Here is a 12,544-nt window from a genome sequence, read left to right on the forward strand (position 1 = left end):
TCTGGGAACTGTTGCCATAATACTGAAAATAATTGTTTGAAATTTGACAGATTAATTATTTAGCACATAAATTATTATACAGAATTAAATTTATAATTTTTAGAAACAAAAAAAAATAAAGTTTCATTATCAACATGAATTTTTTGTGGAAACTATTAATTTTATGTGTGAATGCAGCAGACATGAGACAATTTATAAATTTTAAATAAGTAAAAAAATTAATTGAAATTCTGGAATTTAAAAAAAGGCGCGTACTATTTTTTTAAAATCTAAATGCGCATTTTTAAATTTTTATTCTTTACATTAAATTTATTCATTCAAAATTTTAAAAACTCCCACCTGTCAGTTACATTAATTAATTAATTTTATTAATTATCTATTATCGAAGATAGCTCAAAATTTTACGCAGTAACCGCGATCGAAATCATTCAATTATTTAATGATAATTTTAAATTACCAAATAATTTATCTGATTTACAAATAAAAACTAAATTAATAGTTTTAATTATTTATTAATACAAAATTAGTACATGAAAATGAAATTTTTATAAAAATTTAAACACAATATTTGTATTTTAATATATTCTTTATATTAATTTGTTAGTACGCATAATATTTTAATGATAATAATTTCTAAATTTATTTTTTAAATAATAATTTTTAATTTTCTTTTTTAAATTAAATTAAATTTTTTTTTAAACAAAAAATTCTCAATTTTTTCTTTAAATTTCTCTCTATAGATAAATGAATAATTACCAAAAGCAATAAAGTAATGTAATAATCGAAATTATTTAAATCCAACCAATAAGTCTACCGTGCAAACTAAATTATTTAATCGTAACTAATTTTTTCATTGCAATCAAAATGCAATTAAATTCTGCAACAGAGATTTAACTTAATGATTTTTATTTCTGTGACGATTAAGACACTCGTAGTGAACAAAATTATAGGGACACTGCGGACACTTGTATCTCTTGTTTTGCAGTTGTGAAATATGATAAAATCTCCAGTGTTCTCTCAATAGTCCTTTCTGCTGAAATGATTTCCCGCAATCATTGCAAATAAACAAATTATTATCAACATGTTTGTTCATGTGGTTCTCTAACGAACTTGCCTTCGTTTTCTTATATTGACAAATGTTGCATTCATAATAATCTCCATTCTTATGGGCACTAAAATGAATCGCTAAACTTCGCGGGTCTTGAAAAGTTTCTTTGCAAATTCTGCATCTCAAGTCATTGTTGTCAGACAATCTCCACAAGTGGATATTGTACTTGTGTTTTAAAAGATCACGAGAGCTGACAAATTTCGCCCGACATTCATGACATTCGTATGGTTTTTCTTTCGTATGAGACCGAACATGAGTTTTAATACTCCTCAGGCAGGTGCTAACATAAGAACAACGCGGACATTTGTAGAAACGTTCACCGTCTTGTTTTCTGATGCGTAAATTTATTGCTGATGAATAGTCAAACTCTGTCTCACATTCCTTACAATCGTGATTATTTTTATCAGGACTACGCTCACGTTTTTTAAACAGAACTGGAACGAGAATTAATTGGTGAAAAAAAGTTTAATCTACGGTAAATAAATTAAAAAACTAAATAAAAAAATACTTACTCGCTAATTTGAATGGTTTTTCATCTTTAGGTTCAGCAACCGGTTGATTTTTCAATGACTCCTGAATGTTATCAATTTCTTCTGTGCTACTGTTTTTATGTGAATCGTTTAAACTAAAAACGTTATCAATTTTTAATTGAGTATTTGATCCCGTATGATCTGGTTCACTAATTGGTTTTACTGATTCATCAGTAATTGATTTTACTGATTCATCAAAAACTGGTTTTACTGATTCAGAGTTTTTTTCATGGGCAGTTCCCGCATTTGAACAGTCAGCAACTTCATCAACTTGTACCAGCAAGTTTGATGGACCACTAGCTCCATCATTCAGAATAACAAGATCTTTCTTCTCATCCTTAGAAATGTCATTATCAACAACCGGAACTAGATTTACTTCACTACAATCATTGCCTGTTGAATGATTCTCTGGATCCTTGACAGCCAATTCTTCAATTACATCATTTGCTTTGTCTTTATCTTTATCTTCTTTCAGGGAATTGTTTTCCTCTATCAATTCATTGATCGTCTCAAGATTATTTTTCAATACTTCTAGCTTTACTTTATTTTTATCAACACCCGGCAGGAAATTATCATTAGAAACTATACTAGCGGTAGTACTAGTACCAGTACTATTAATACATGCGCTTCCAGTAATACTAGTAGCAGTAGAAGTCAAAGAAGAATTATGAGAGTTAGAGTCTCGTAAATTTTGGTTGGCAATAGTAACTCTTGAATTAATACTATTTGTTAATGCTTGTATATTTTGCATTGCGATACGATTCAAAATTAAACATTCGCTCAACATTTTCATTCTTTGTACTGCTGGAATAATTGACGGGCCATTATTATTTGAACGGCATTGATTTGTAAGCGCAAACAATGAATTGAGAACATTATTTCCTGGATGTTTTTTAGCCACCGCTTCGTAAACAACTAAAACAAATAGAAATAAAAATCAGTTTTTTATACCAGCATCGAAACTTAATGTACCTGCAGATCAGAACGTTTTCCGCGGAACGAAAATGAAAAAAATTTATGTAATTTGACTGCTTAAGGGATAGTTCTGGAGATTGGATGTGGCCTAAGATTTTCGGCTGACATACCAGCATTCATATGCGAAACATTTCAGAAATCTCGTCATCCAGTAGAGTTTTTGCCTGCCATTTTTTTTTTTTCCATTGCGCGAAGAACGTTCTGATCTTCAGGTACATGAAACTTAAAGTTTCAGTGTCTCTACATGATCCTGAAGTTAGCAGACATTTAAAAATTTTTGAATTTTTGTCTTTCAACAAATCAATTGCAAAAAAATAAAATAAAAATGTGCCCATGTAGAAAATTTAAAAAACTACAGGTTCAATTTTTTCAAATATTTTTTTTTTCATCATTTATTGTTTAAAAAAAGAGCCAAAAATTATTAGACGTCTGCTAACTTCAGTATCATGTCTCTACAGTCAGTCGGAAGAAGGGAATTAGTTAGCAAACGCGTAAATTGTGAATGCCTTTAGTCAGTGGGCAGAAACAAACTTCTCTTGACCGTTGGCAAAAAACTAACAATTTTCTGCTCACTGACTGAAGGTTTTCGCAATTTAAACTGATACTGTCATTTCTGTAACAGTAATTTCAGACCATTAATTTTATTCACGTAACTGACAGTTCTGACTGTAATTAAGTTTTATAAGAATTAGTGTAAATAATAAATAGTATTTATAGTTTCTGCTTAATTATAAATTGCAAATGACAATTTAATAGTTGATGATACTATTGGTTTTAAATTAACTTGTTCCTGACATGATCCTGAAATTGACAGACAATCAAAAAATTTTGAATTTTTATTTAAACAAATTAATGACATAAAAAAAACTATAGGTGCAATTTTTTCAAATATTTTTTTCTTTAATTTATCATTAAGAAAAATAATCCAAAAATTATTAGACGTCGGCTGACTTCAGGATCGTGTTCCTGCCTGGCTGCTGACACTGAAATTTCGAGTTCCAATGCAGGTAATCATGAAAAATATTGCGTGTAACTCAGGAAGAAACAGATTTTAGACTGCGGGTGATCTCAGCCAACTTTACCCCGGTCTAAAATCATTTTCATCCCTTGGCACACAATAAACTATTTCATTTATTTAAATTTTTAAAAATGACCGCCTGCTGCTGCATCATGATAAGAGTAATTAATAGCAATTTTGCTGTATTTTAATTAGATAATAAATAAATATTATATTTTTAAAAATACATACGGACAACTTCATCCTGATTCTCTGCATGTGAACCGTTAGCTTCATCGTCACTAGTTATGTCCACTATTTCCGGCGGAGTGCTCATTGTATAATTTATTCAAATTTTTTATTGTATTGTTGATAAATACAGCAATCAAAAATTCAGTCCTACAATTAAATTACAAGTTACAGGCACGTTCATATTTTTAAGACCTGAGCTTTATGACATAACCTAATTACCTTATTATTTATTACAGTAATCAAGCAGTCATTGATTTAATACATTTTTTTAATTAATTAGCTTGGATATTATTCAAACTTTTCATTTTAACCACTCGATTGCTTAAATTATGTCCGTTTTTCACAAAATTAACGTCAGTAAAACTAAAAATTTCTTAGCGGTTTTTTTTTTTCAATTCTAGTAGAAAATGGCAGCCTGTAGTCACTTTCGCGCCTTTTTTAAAAATTATTTAAATAAAAAATAAAAACGCAATATATTTAATTATTTATTATTAAAATTTGAGTTTTCATAAAAATTATTATTTAAATTTTTTTAAAAATAATTATTAAGAAAATTTGAAAATAATTGTGGGTTTTATTCCGAGTATCGATTGTTGTAATTATCGAAATTCATATTGTAAGTAATTGAACAATTTTAATTATTAAACATATATATGTTTTTTTAGATTGTAATTAAGTTCCCCTCCCTTTTTCGCGCCAAATTTTTGTCTGGGAACAGTTGCCATAATACTGAAAATAATTGTTTGAAATTTGACAGATTAATTATTTAGCACATAAATTATTATACAGAATTAAATTTATAATTTTTAGAAACAAAAAAAAAATAAAGTTTCATTATCAACATGAATTTTTTGTGGAAACTATTAATTTTATGAGTAAATGCAGTCACTTTCGCGCCATTTTTTAAAATTATTTAAATAAGAAATAAAAATGCAATTTATTTGATTATTTATTACTATAAATTATAGTACATAAAATTAATGAATGCGGTTACTTTTTACTGTAGCAAGTAAGCATTTAAAAAAAAAATAATCAGTTGATTTTTAATTCATTTCTGTCTATCATAATTAATCTTAATCATTACAATTTTCTTCATAAAAATTAATTTAAAGATATAGACAGTATGTTAATTCATAATAACGTTTAATAAAATGTATGGTTTTTTAATCATCATATATTAATTTGCATACTTATATGTAATCAATATTTATATGCAATCAAATAAAAAAAAAATTTTTTTTTAAATTCATAAGGAGAGATCCAGTACCCGGTCAGGAAACTATCGAGTACTGGTTCTCTGTTTGGGTACTAAGTTTTAGACTTAAATTATTTTTAATTTTCTTCTTTTATATTTTAATCTTTGGATGATTCCAGTCTATGAGCGAATTTCAAATGACGAATAAAAAAACCGTAGCAGGTTGAAATTTCCTCGCACTTTGGGCATTTGTAATTTTTAATTTTTTGAAAATGTAAATAATGATGACACTTCCAATGTTGTTCCAAAAATATTTTTTGCTTAAATGATTTATTGCAATCATAGCAAACGTATGGTTGACTCGTATCAATAATTTCTTTTGTTGGTTGATTTATTATCATTGATGCTGTCATTGTTTTCATTTCTTGTTTTTGACTTCCAATTTTATTTATTATCGTTGATGGTGTCGTTGTTTCTTCTTCTTGTTTTTGATTTCCAACTTCTTCCATTGGTTGATTTATTATCATTGATGCTGTCGTTTTTATTTCTTGTTTTTTACTTCCAATTTCATTTATTATCGTTGATGGTGTCGTTGTTTCTATTTCTTGTATTTGATTTCCAACTTCTTCCATTGGTTCATTTATTATCGTTGATGCTGTCGTTTTTGTTCCTTGTTTTTGGTTGGGAACATCAGCTACTGAATCATCAGATTTTCCAGGATCCGTAGACTCCATTGTTGTGTCATCAGATGGATTTGTATTTGATGAATTAATGAGCTCTTGCTGATTCAAGCGGTTCCTTGCTCGTTCCATGATATGAACAGACGAATGTCTTTTTAAATTATGCAAAGTTGAAAAAGCCTTTGAACACTCTAGACATTTGTGCCGTCGTTCTCCAGCGTGTGTACGTAAGTGACGCATTAAGTTACTAGAAATCGAACTGGAATAATTGCATTGAGAACATTTATGAGGACGATCTCCAGTATGGGTCCGAATGTGTCGATACAAGTTGGCTGTATTTGCAAAAGAATACTGACAATAACAACATTTGTGTGGAAGTTCAAGATGGATTCGTGTGTGTCGCTGCAAAATCCCAACAGCTGAACAGGAAAATTGGCAATGGGGACATTTATATGGATGCTCTCCAATATGAGTACGGGTGTGAACAAGGAGATCTTTTAGACTTATGCTGGTAAATTTACAAAGATCACATTTGTACACCCGCTCTCCGGTGTGGACACTCATATGAAATCGCAGTCTTTCTTTTGACACAGTACCATAAGTACAATGTGCGCAATTGAACGGATAGTTATGAGTATGTCGCGCAATATGACGTTTCAAATGAGACGAAGAAGTATAAGAACAATGTGGACATTTTTTTAGTTTTCTTCTACCATTTCCGCGTTTATGATTATTCTTAATATGTTTTTGTAAGAGTTCTGTAAAATAAATTAATAATTACTTACAGATTTATGAAGATATTTATGATATGGAAAATGAGTGTGAATGCAGCAGACATCAGACAAATTTAAAATTATTAATAAATAGAGTAAATAATTTAAAAAATAAAATGTAAAAAAATTTTTAAATTAGCAAGTACATTTTTTTAAAATATTATTTATCCTATTAATTTATATTTTTAAATTTGTCTGATGTCTGCTACGGTTCCATGACAACTGATCCCCGACAAGTAATCACACGATAATTGATGATACTGAAGTTAGCTGACGTCTAATAATTTTTGGATTTTCTTTTAGACGGTAAATTATAAAAACAAAAAAATTTGAAAAAATTGCACCTGTAGTTTTTTAAATTTTCTACGTGTGCAGTTTTTTAGTTTTTAATTTTTTCGTAATTGATTTGTTGAAAAAAAAATCCGTAAATTTTTAATGGTCTGCTAACTTCAGGATCATGATAATTGATCCCACTGACAAATTTAAAAATTAATTATTAAAAATCAATTGACGATCGATTGTTGATGGGATCAGATGTCGGTGGGGTCAATTTATAGGGATCACTTGTCGTGGTATAAAATTGTTGGGATCAATTGACGGCACACCATCTGCTACATTCCCACTCGTTACTGAAATTAGCTGACGTCTAATAATTTTTGGATTTTTTTTAAACGATAAATTATAAAATAAAAATATTTTCAAAAATTGCACCTGTAGTTTTTTAAATTTTCTACATGTGCATATTTTTATTTTATTTTTTTGCAATTGATTTATTGAAAAACAAAAATTCAAAAATTGTTTAATGTCTGCTAACTTCAGGATCATAAAATGATACTGAAGTTAGCGAACGTCTAATAATTTTTGGATTTTATTTTCGACGGTAAATTAAAAAAAAAAAATTGCACCTGTAGTTTTTTGAATTCCCTACAAGTGCATATTTTTAGTTTTTATTTTTTTGTAATTTATTTGCTGGAAAAAAAATCCGAAAATTTTTAATTATCTGCTAACTTCAGGATCATTAATAAAAATTAACAATTTATCACCTGTCGAATCAAATGATTTACTACAGTACTCGCAAAGTTCTCGATTATCATCACCATCTTCTTGAGCTTGAGAATTGCAGTCCAATGAAGCTGCCTCTAGTTCTCTATGTTTTGATCTGACAGCTAAAGCTGAAGAATCCACAGCATTCCTGGGGGATATTCTAATCAGTTGAACCGAAGGCGAATAACTTGGCGAGAGATTCAACTTTTCTTTTACCAGACAAGTATTCGATGAACTTTCAGCTACAGGTTCGGCAGCAAGAGTGACGTCTGACGTTGATGGACAATCATAATTGTCATCAATCTAAAATTAAACAGACAAATGAGTGGATAATAAATAAATTTATTTACAGATTTAAAATTATTTACTCTAGAGAACGATGACTCCTCTGCACTCTTCGGTACTTCAACCGGGTCAGCTGATTGAGAGTTATAACAAATTGAAACAATATCTTCAGCTGAATCTTCCACTATGACATTATCATCTTCATTAATTTTAACAGAACCAGTCTGTTTATTATTTTTGTTTGAATTATTTTTGACATCGTTAAGTAAAAACTTCTTGGAATGTTCATTGTCACTGAGTTTTGACAGAGTGGAGTTAGGCACTGATATTTTTTTCAGTAAAACAATCGGAAGAGAACTTTTAGGAATATTTGATAAAAAGTTAAATTTAAAATTCGACATTTTTTAAAATTTAAAATTTATTTTTTGCGCATAATTAAAAAGGTAAAAAATAAAACAACTAGCAGGTGGTTTTATCTTATCAACATGTCGGCCATTTTGAATGGATTTTTACCGCCATCTCGTTGGTATTTTGATAGACGCATTTTTTTAAATTTCTACTGTCAAAGATTGAGTTCGCGAAATTATTTTTTTAATTAAGAAAATTAAATGTTTTTAAAAAATTATGTGCGCGCGCATGATAATTAATAATTAGATATTTTAAATGTAAATTATTATTTTAATACTTTTCAAAAATTAGTAAAAAAAATATGATGTTAGCAATCAACAATTTTCGGATTTTTTTCAATAAATCAATTAAAAAAAAAAAAATGTGCGCATGTAGAAAATTAAAAAAGCTACAGGTGCAATTTTTAAAATATTTTTTATATTTATCGTTTTTGAATAAATTAAAAAATTACTACGATGGCTAACTTCAGTATCATAAAAGAACAATAAAACAAATATACTCTCTGTTAATAAAATAAAAGAACTTTTTATTGATATTAATTTATATAAAATATTGATAACAATTTAAAATGTCATGAATTGTTATTTCATTTTTAACAAGAAAAATAATAATATCCCTGGCGGTTTTGAATCCTCCTGGAAATCACGGTGGATCCACGGTGGTTACACCCCGATGTAAAAAGATTTTATACAATTGTATAAAATTATATAGAAAAATGGCCCGATCCAATTGTATACAACTGTATAAAAATTGTATACAATTCTATACAAAATGTATACAAGTCTATATAATTATATACAAATTATATACAATTCTATGAGTGTGAATGTAGCATGAGTGTGAATGTAGCAGACATCAGACAAATTTAAAATTATAAATAAATAGAGGAAAGAATTAAAAAAATAATATTTATAAAAAATGCACTTCTTACTTTCAAAATTTTTTGAATGCGCATTTTTTAAAAATTTCATATTATTAATGGTTTACTCTATTTATTAATAATTTAAAATTTTTCTGATGTCTGCAATATTCAAACTCATGAATGTAGCAGACGTCGGACAAATTTAAAATTATTAATAAATCGAGTAAATAATTAATAAAATAAAATTTTGAAAAAATGCGCATTCAAAAAATTAAAAAATTAATAAGTGCATTTTTCGTAAATATTTTTTTTTTATTATTTACTCTATTTATTTGTAATTTTAAATTTGTTTGATGTCTGCTGCATTCACACTCATACAATTCTATATAATTATATACAGTTCTATATAATTGCAATATATAGAATTGTATACAATTTGTGTAGAATTGTATAAAATTTCTATACAATTTCTATACAAATTTTATACAATTGGATCGGGCCATTTTTTCTATCCAACTATATATAGTCTATATATAATTATATAAAACCTATGTATAATTATATAAAGTCTATATATAATTATATATAGTCTATATATGATTATATATATTCTATACATAATTGTATAAAATCTTTTTTCATCGGGACGGTGGGTTTTTTTTTTTCATTTTATCACCGTGATTCCACGGTGGTTACACGGTGTATCCACTCTGATTCCACGTACACCGCGTAATCACCGTGGATACACCGTGGAATCAGGGTGGGTATACTCTGTAACCACCGTGGTAAAATGGCACAAACCCACCGTGTAACCACCCTGGATCCACCGTGATTCCACCGTGTTTCCACTCCCAGGGTGTTTCCAGGGTGATTCAAAACCGCCAGGGTATTTACTATCCAGTTTGATAAAACTTTAAATTATTAAATATCAATAGTCGTAAATTCTTATTTATAATTTTCACGTGGATTTAATTGATTATTTACCCTTTTATGTTTTAACATAAACCAACGATGAGAGTATCCAGCCTGGCAAAAATCATAGTCAAATTAATGTTAATCGTTAACAGTAGAAAATTTTAATTCGGTACTTTTAGGTTGACTAATAGAATGTTTTTTTCTCATGTGATGCAGCAAAGTCCTATGATGAGAGTATTGAGCTTGACATATATAACATTCATATTTTTTCCCGCTCATGGAAGCAAACTTTGATTCATTATTTTTGTCCTCGCTGATCAGGTGTACTGTCAACTTGTGTCTCTTGAGATTCCAGATCGTAGTAAATTGCGAACGACAAATTTTACATTTGAATTTTTTTTCGCTCGTAGTACAAAACTTTGATTTATCATTATCATCCAGAATGATCGAGTGTATTTTAAACTTGTGTCTTCTGACACTATATGAAGAACAAAATCTAGAAAAACAAATGTCACATTCATGGGGACCTTCGGTCGTACTCATCAGCTCCAATTTAATATTTTCAGGTGGATTTACTTCCGGTAAACTTTGAGAATGTTCATTGCGAGTGTGTCTCAACAAAGAATGTTGCTTTAAAAATTTCAAGTGACAGATATCGCACTCATATTTTTTTTCACTTAAAGAAGAAATCGTTGATTTGCTATTTTCCGGTTCACTGAATCTATGACTCCTGTGTATATGAGTCACTAAAGATTTTCGCTTCCAGTATTTATTTTGACAATCGTTACATTCATACAACTTTTTTCCCCTGGTATCAGCACCTTGTACTTTATCATTCCCAGGCTGGTTCCAAAGACGTTTATCATCCTCGCAATGATTTTCGCTGGCATTAGTATCCTCTAATTTACTCGTTTCCGGTAAAAATAAATTGCGATCACCATTTTCATGTTGAGCTTCAACTGTATCAGTTTTTAATTCCGGTTGGAACAACAGAAGCTCGTCATTGCGAGTCTTGATGACTTTTTCAAAATTTTCTGCTTTATTATTATGAAAATCCTGCACGTGCTCTCGATGTAGTTCTGTAAAAAAATATGAATTTGTACAATACCCCGAATTACTATAATTTATTTTTAAAAAACTGACAGATACTTACTGGCGGAACTGAACGATCGCTCGCAATCCTGACAAATGTATTCTACACTTTCAACTTTGTAAGACATTTCGTCACTAAATTTTGAATTCTCATTTCCACAGATGTTCTAAAAAAATTTTAGTAGTTTAATTTAAATTTAAGTTTTTAAATTTTTTGATAAATTACCTCCGCAGACTGCGTAACTTCCGGTTGACTTCCTAATAAACCTTCAGAAATAGAACACGTAATGACACTATTTTCAGGAATTTCAATGTCTTTGACTGCGATGGACAGAAAATTTAAAATTTTTGATAACGAATTATTGTATGACATTTTTGGGTCACGAATATTTGATTTTTTTATCAAATCAAAATATCATTTGAACAAGACGAGACCGCGTCAATTTATTAATTCAGGGAACAATTAATTGAAAGAAGAGATAATGAACTGGATTCTCTAAAAACTTGATGAAAATTGAACTAATGATTTTCACTCAATGAATTTTCATAAAATATAATTTTATTGAGTTAAATTATTTGAATTTTTTCATTTTAATTATGAATTATTGTAAATAATTCAAATGTACTTGACAGTTTTAAACTAGGTTAGATCTTATGGGAGATATGTTTCTTCAGAGGGTTGGTAAAGTAGATTTTTTTAAATTAATCGCAAGATTCCAATAGAATTTTTATTAATTAATGGAAATATTTAAATTTTTTATTATATTTTCAAAATTATAATTATTGCAAGTACTATGATACTGAAGTTAGCAGACGTCTAATAATTTTTGGATTTTTTTTTAGATGATAAACCATAAAAAAAAAAAATTTGAAAAAATTGCACCTGTAGTTTTTTAAATTTTCTAAATGTGCAAATTTTTATTTTATTTTTTGCAATTGAAATTTCGAAAAACAAAAATTCAAAAATTTTCTAATGTCTGCTAACTTCAGGATCATGCAAGTACTTGGATTTTTTAAACTTTTTTTTCTCATTATTTAAAATTATTTACGATAATGAAGACAAATAAGAAAATAGGAAAATCAAATACTCAAATTAAGTGAAAAATATGTTTATTAGAAAAAAAACTACATGTCTGCATGTAAAAAACAAAAAAAAATATTAATATTTTTATTATCTAAAATAAAGTTTCTAAGTACGGATGATTTATTTCTTCTTATGATTAAACCAATATTTGAATGTAGAGTGTTTTAGAAGACTTTGTAAAACACGATGAATAATAGAAGTAAATAAAAATAAAATAAATACTTATAAGTAATGTATTCATTTTTTTATTTAAAATACCCTAGCTCTAAAAATTGTAAGAGTTGAAAATTTATTTGAAACCAAATTTATTACTCTCCAATTGACCAATTGCTGATAAATTTTTA

The 12,544-nt window shown here is 28.3% G+C and overlaps 3 protein-coding genes across 3 annotated transcripts; all 3 read right to left on the reverse strand.

The window, feature by feature from the left end:
• Window positions 1-608: 608 nt before the first annotated feature.
• Window positions 609-4,257, reverse strand: LOC130664801 (zinc finger protein 426-like). The gene is made up of 4 exons (XM_057464902.1): window positions 4,082-4,257; window positions 3,863-4,009; window positions 1,621-2,553; window positions 609-1,542 (listed from the first exon to the last, which is right to left on the reverse strand). Exons 2-4 carry the CDS (start codon window positions 3,945-3,947, stop codon window positions 896-898), a joined length of 1,665 nt encoding a protein of 554 aa, XP_057320885.1. The 5' UTR covers window positions 3,948-4,009; window positions 4,082-4,257; the 3' UTR covers window positions 609-895.
• A 558-nt stretch (window positions 4,258-4,815) lies between these two features.
• LOC130664888 (oocyte zinc finger protein XlCOF28-like) lies at window positions 4,816-8,345 on the reverse strand. Its single transcript, XM_057465069.1, has 3 exons — window positions 7,923-8,345; window positions 7,554-7,857; window positions 4,816-6,495 (listed from the first exon to the last, which is right to left on the reverse strand). The coding sequence occupies exons 1-3, from the start codon at window positions 8,238-8,240 to the stop codon at window positions 5,216-5,218; spliced, it is 1,902 nt and encodes a 633-aa protein (XP_057321052.1). The 5' UTR covers window positions 8,241-8,345; the 3' UTR covers window positions 4,816-5,215.
• A 1,262-nt stretch (window positions 8,346-9,607) lies between these two features.
• LOC130665031 (myoneurin-like) lies at window positions 9,608-11,766 on the reverse strand. Its single transcript, XM_057465273.1, has 3 exons — window positions 11,343-11,766; window positions 11,178-11,283; window positions 9,608-11,103 (listed from the first exon to the last, which is right to left on the reverse strand). The coding sequence occupies exons 1-3, from the start codon at window positions 11,487-11,489 to the stop codon at window positions 10,163-10,165; spliced, it is 1,194 nt and encodes a 397-aa protein (XP_057321256.1). The 5' UTR covers window positions 11,490-11,766; the 3' UTR covers window positions 9,608-10,162.
• Between the last annotated feature and the right edge of the window lie 778 nt (window positions 11,767-12,544).

This window comes from Microplitis mediator, chromosome 3 (assembly GCF_029852145.1).
Source record: "Microplitis mediator isolate UGA2020A chromosome 3, iyMicMedi2.1, whole genome shotgun sequence".
NCBI lineage: Eukaryota > Metazoa > Arthropoda > Insecta > Hymenoptera > Braconidae > Microplitis > Microplitis mediator.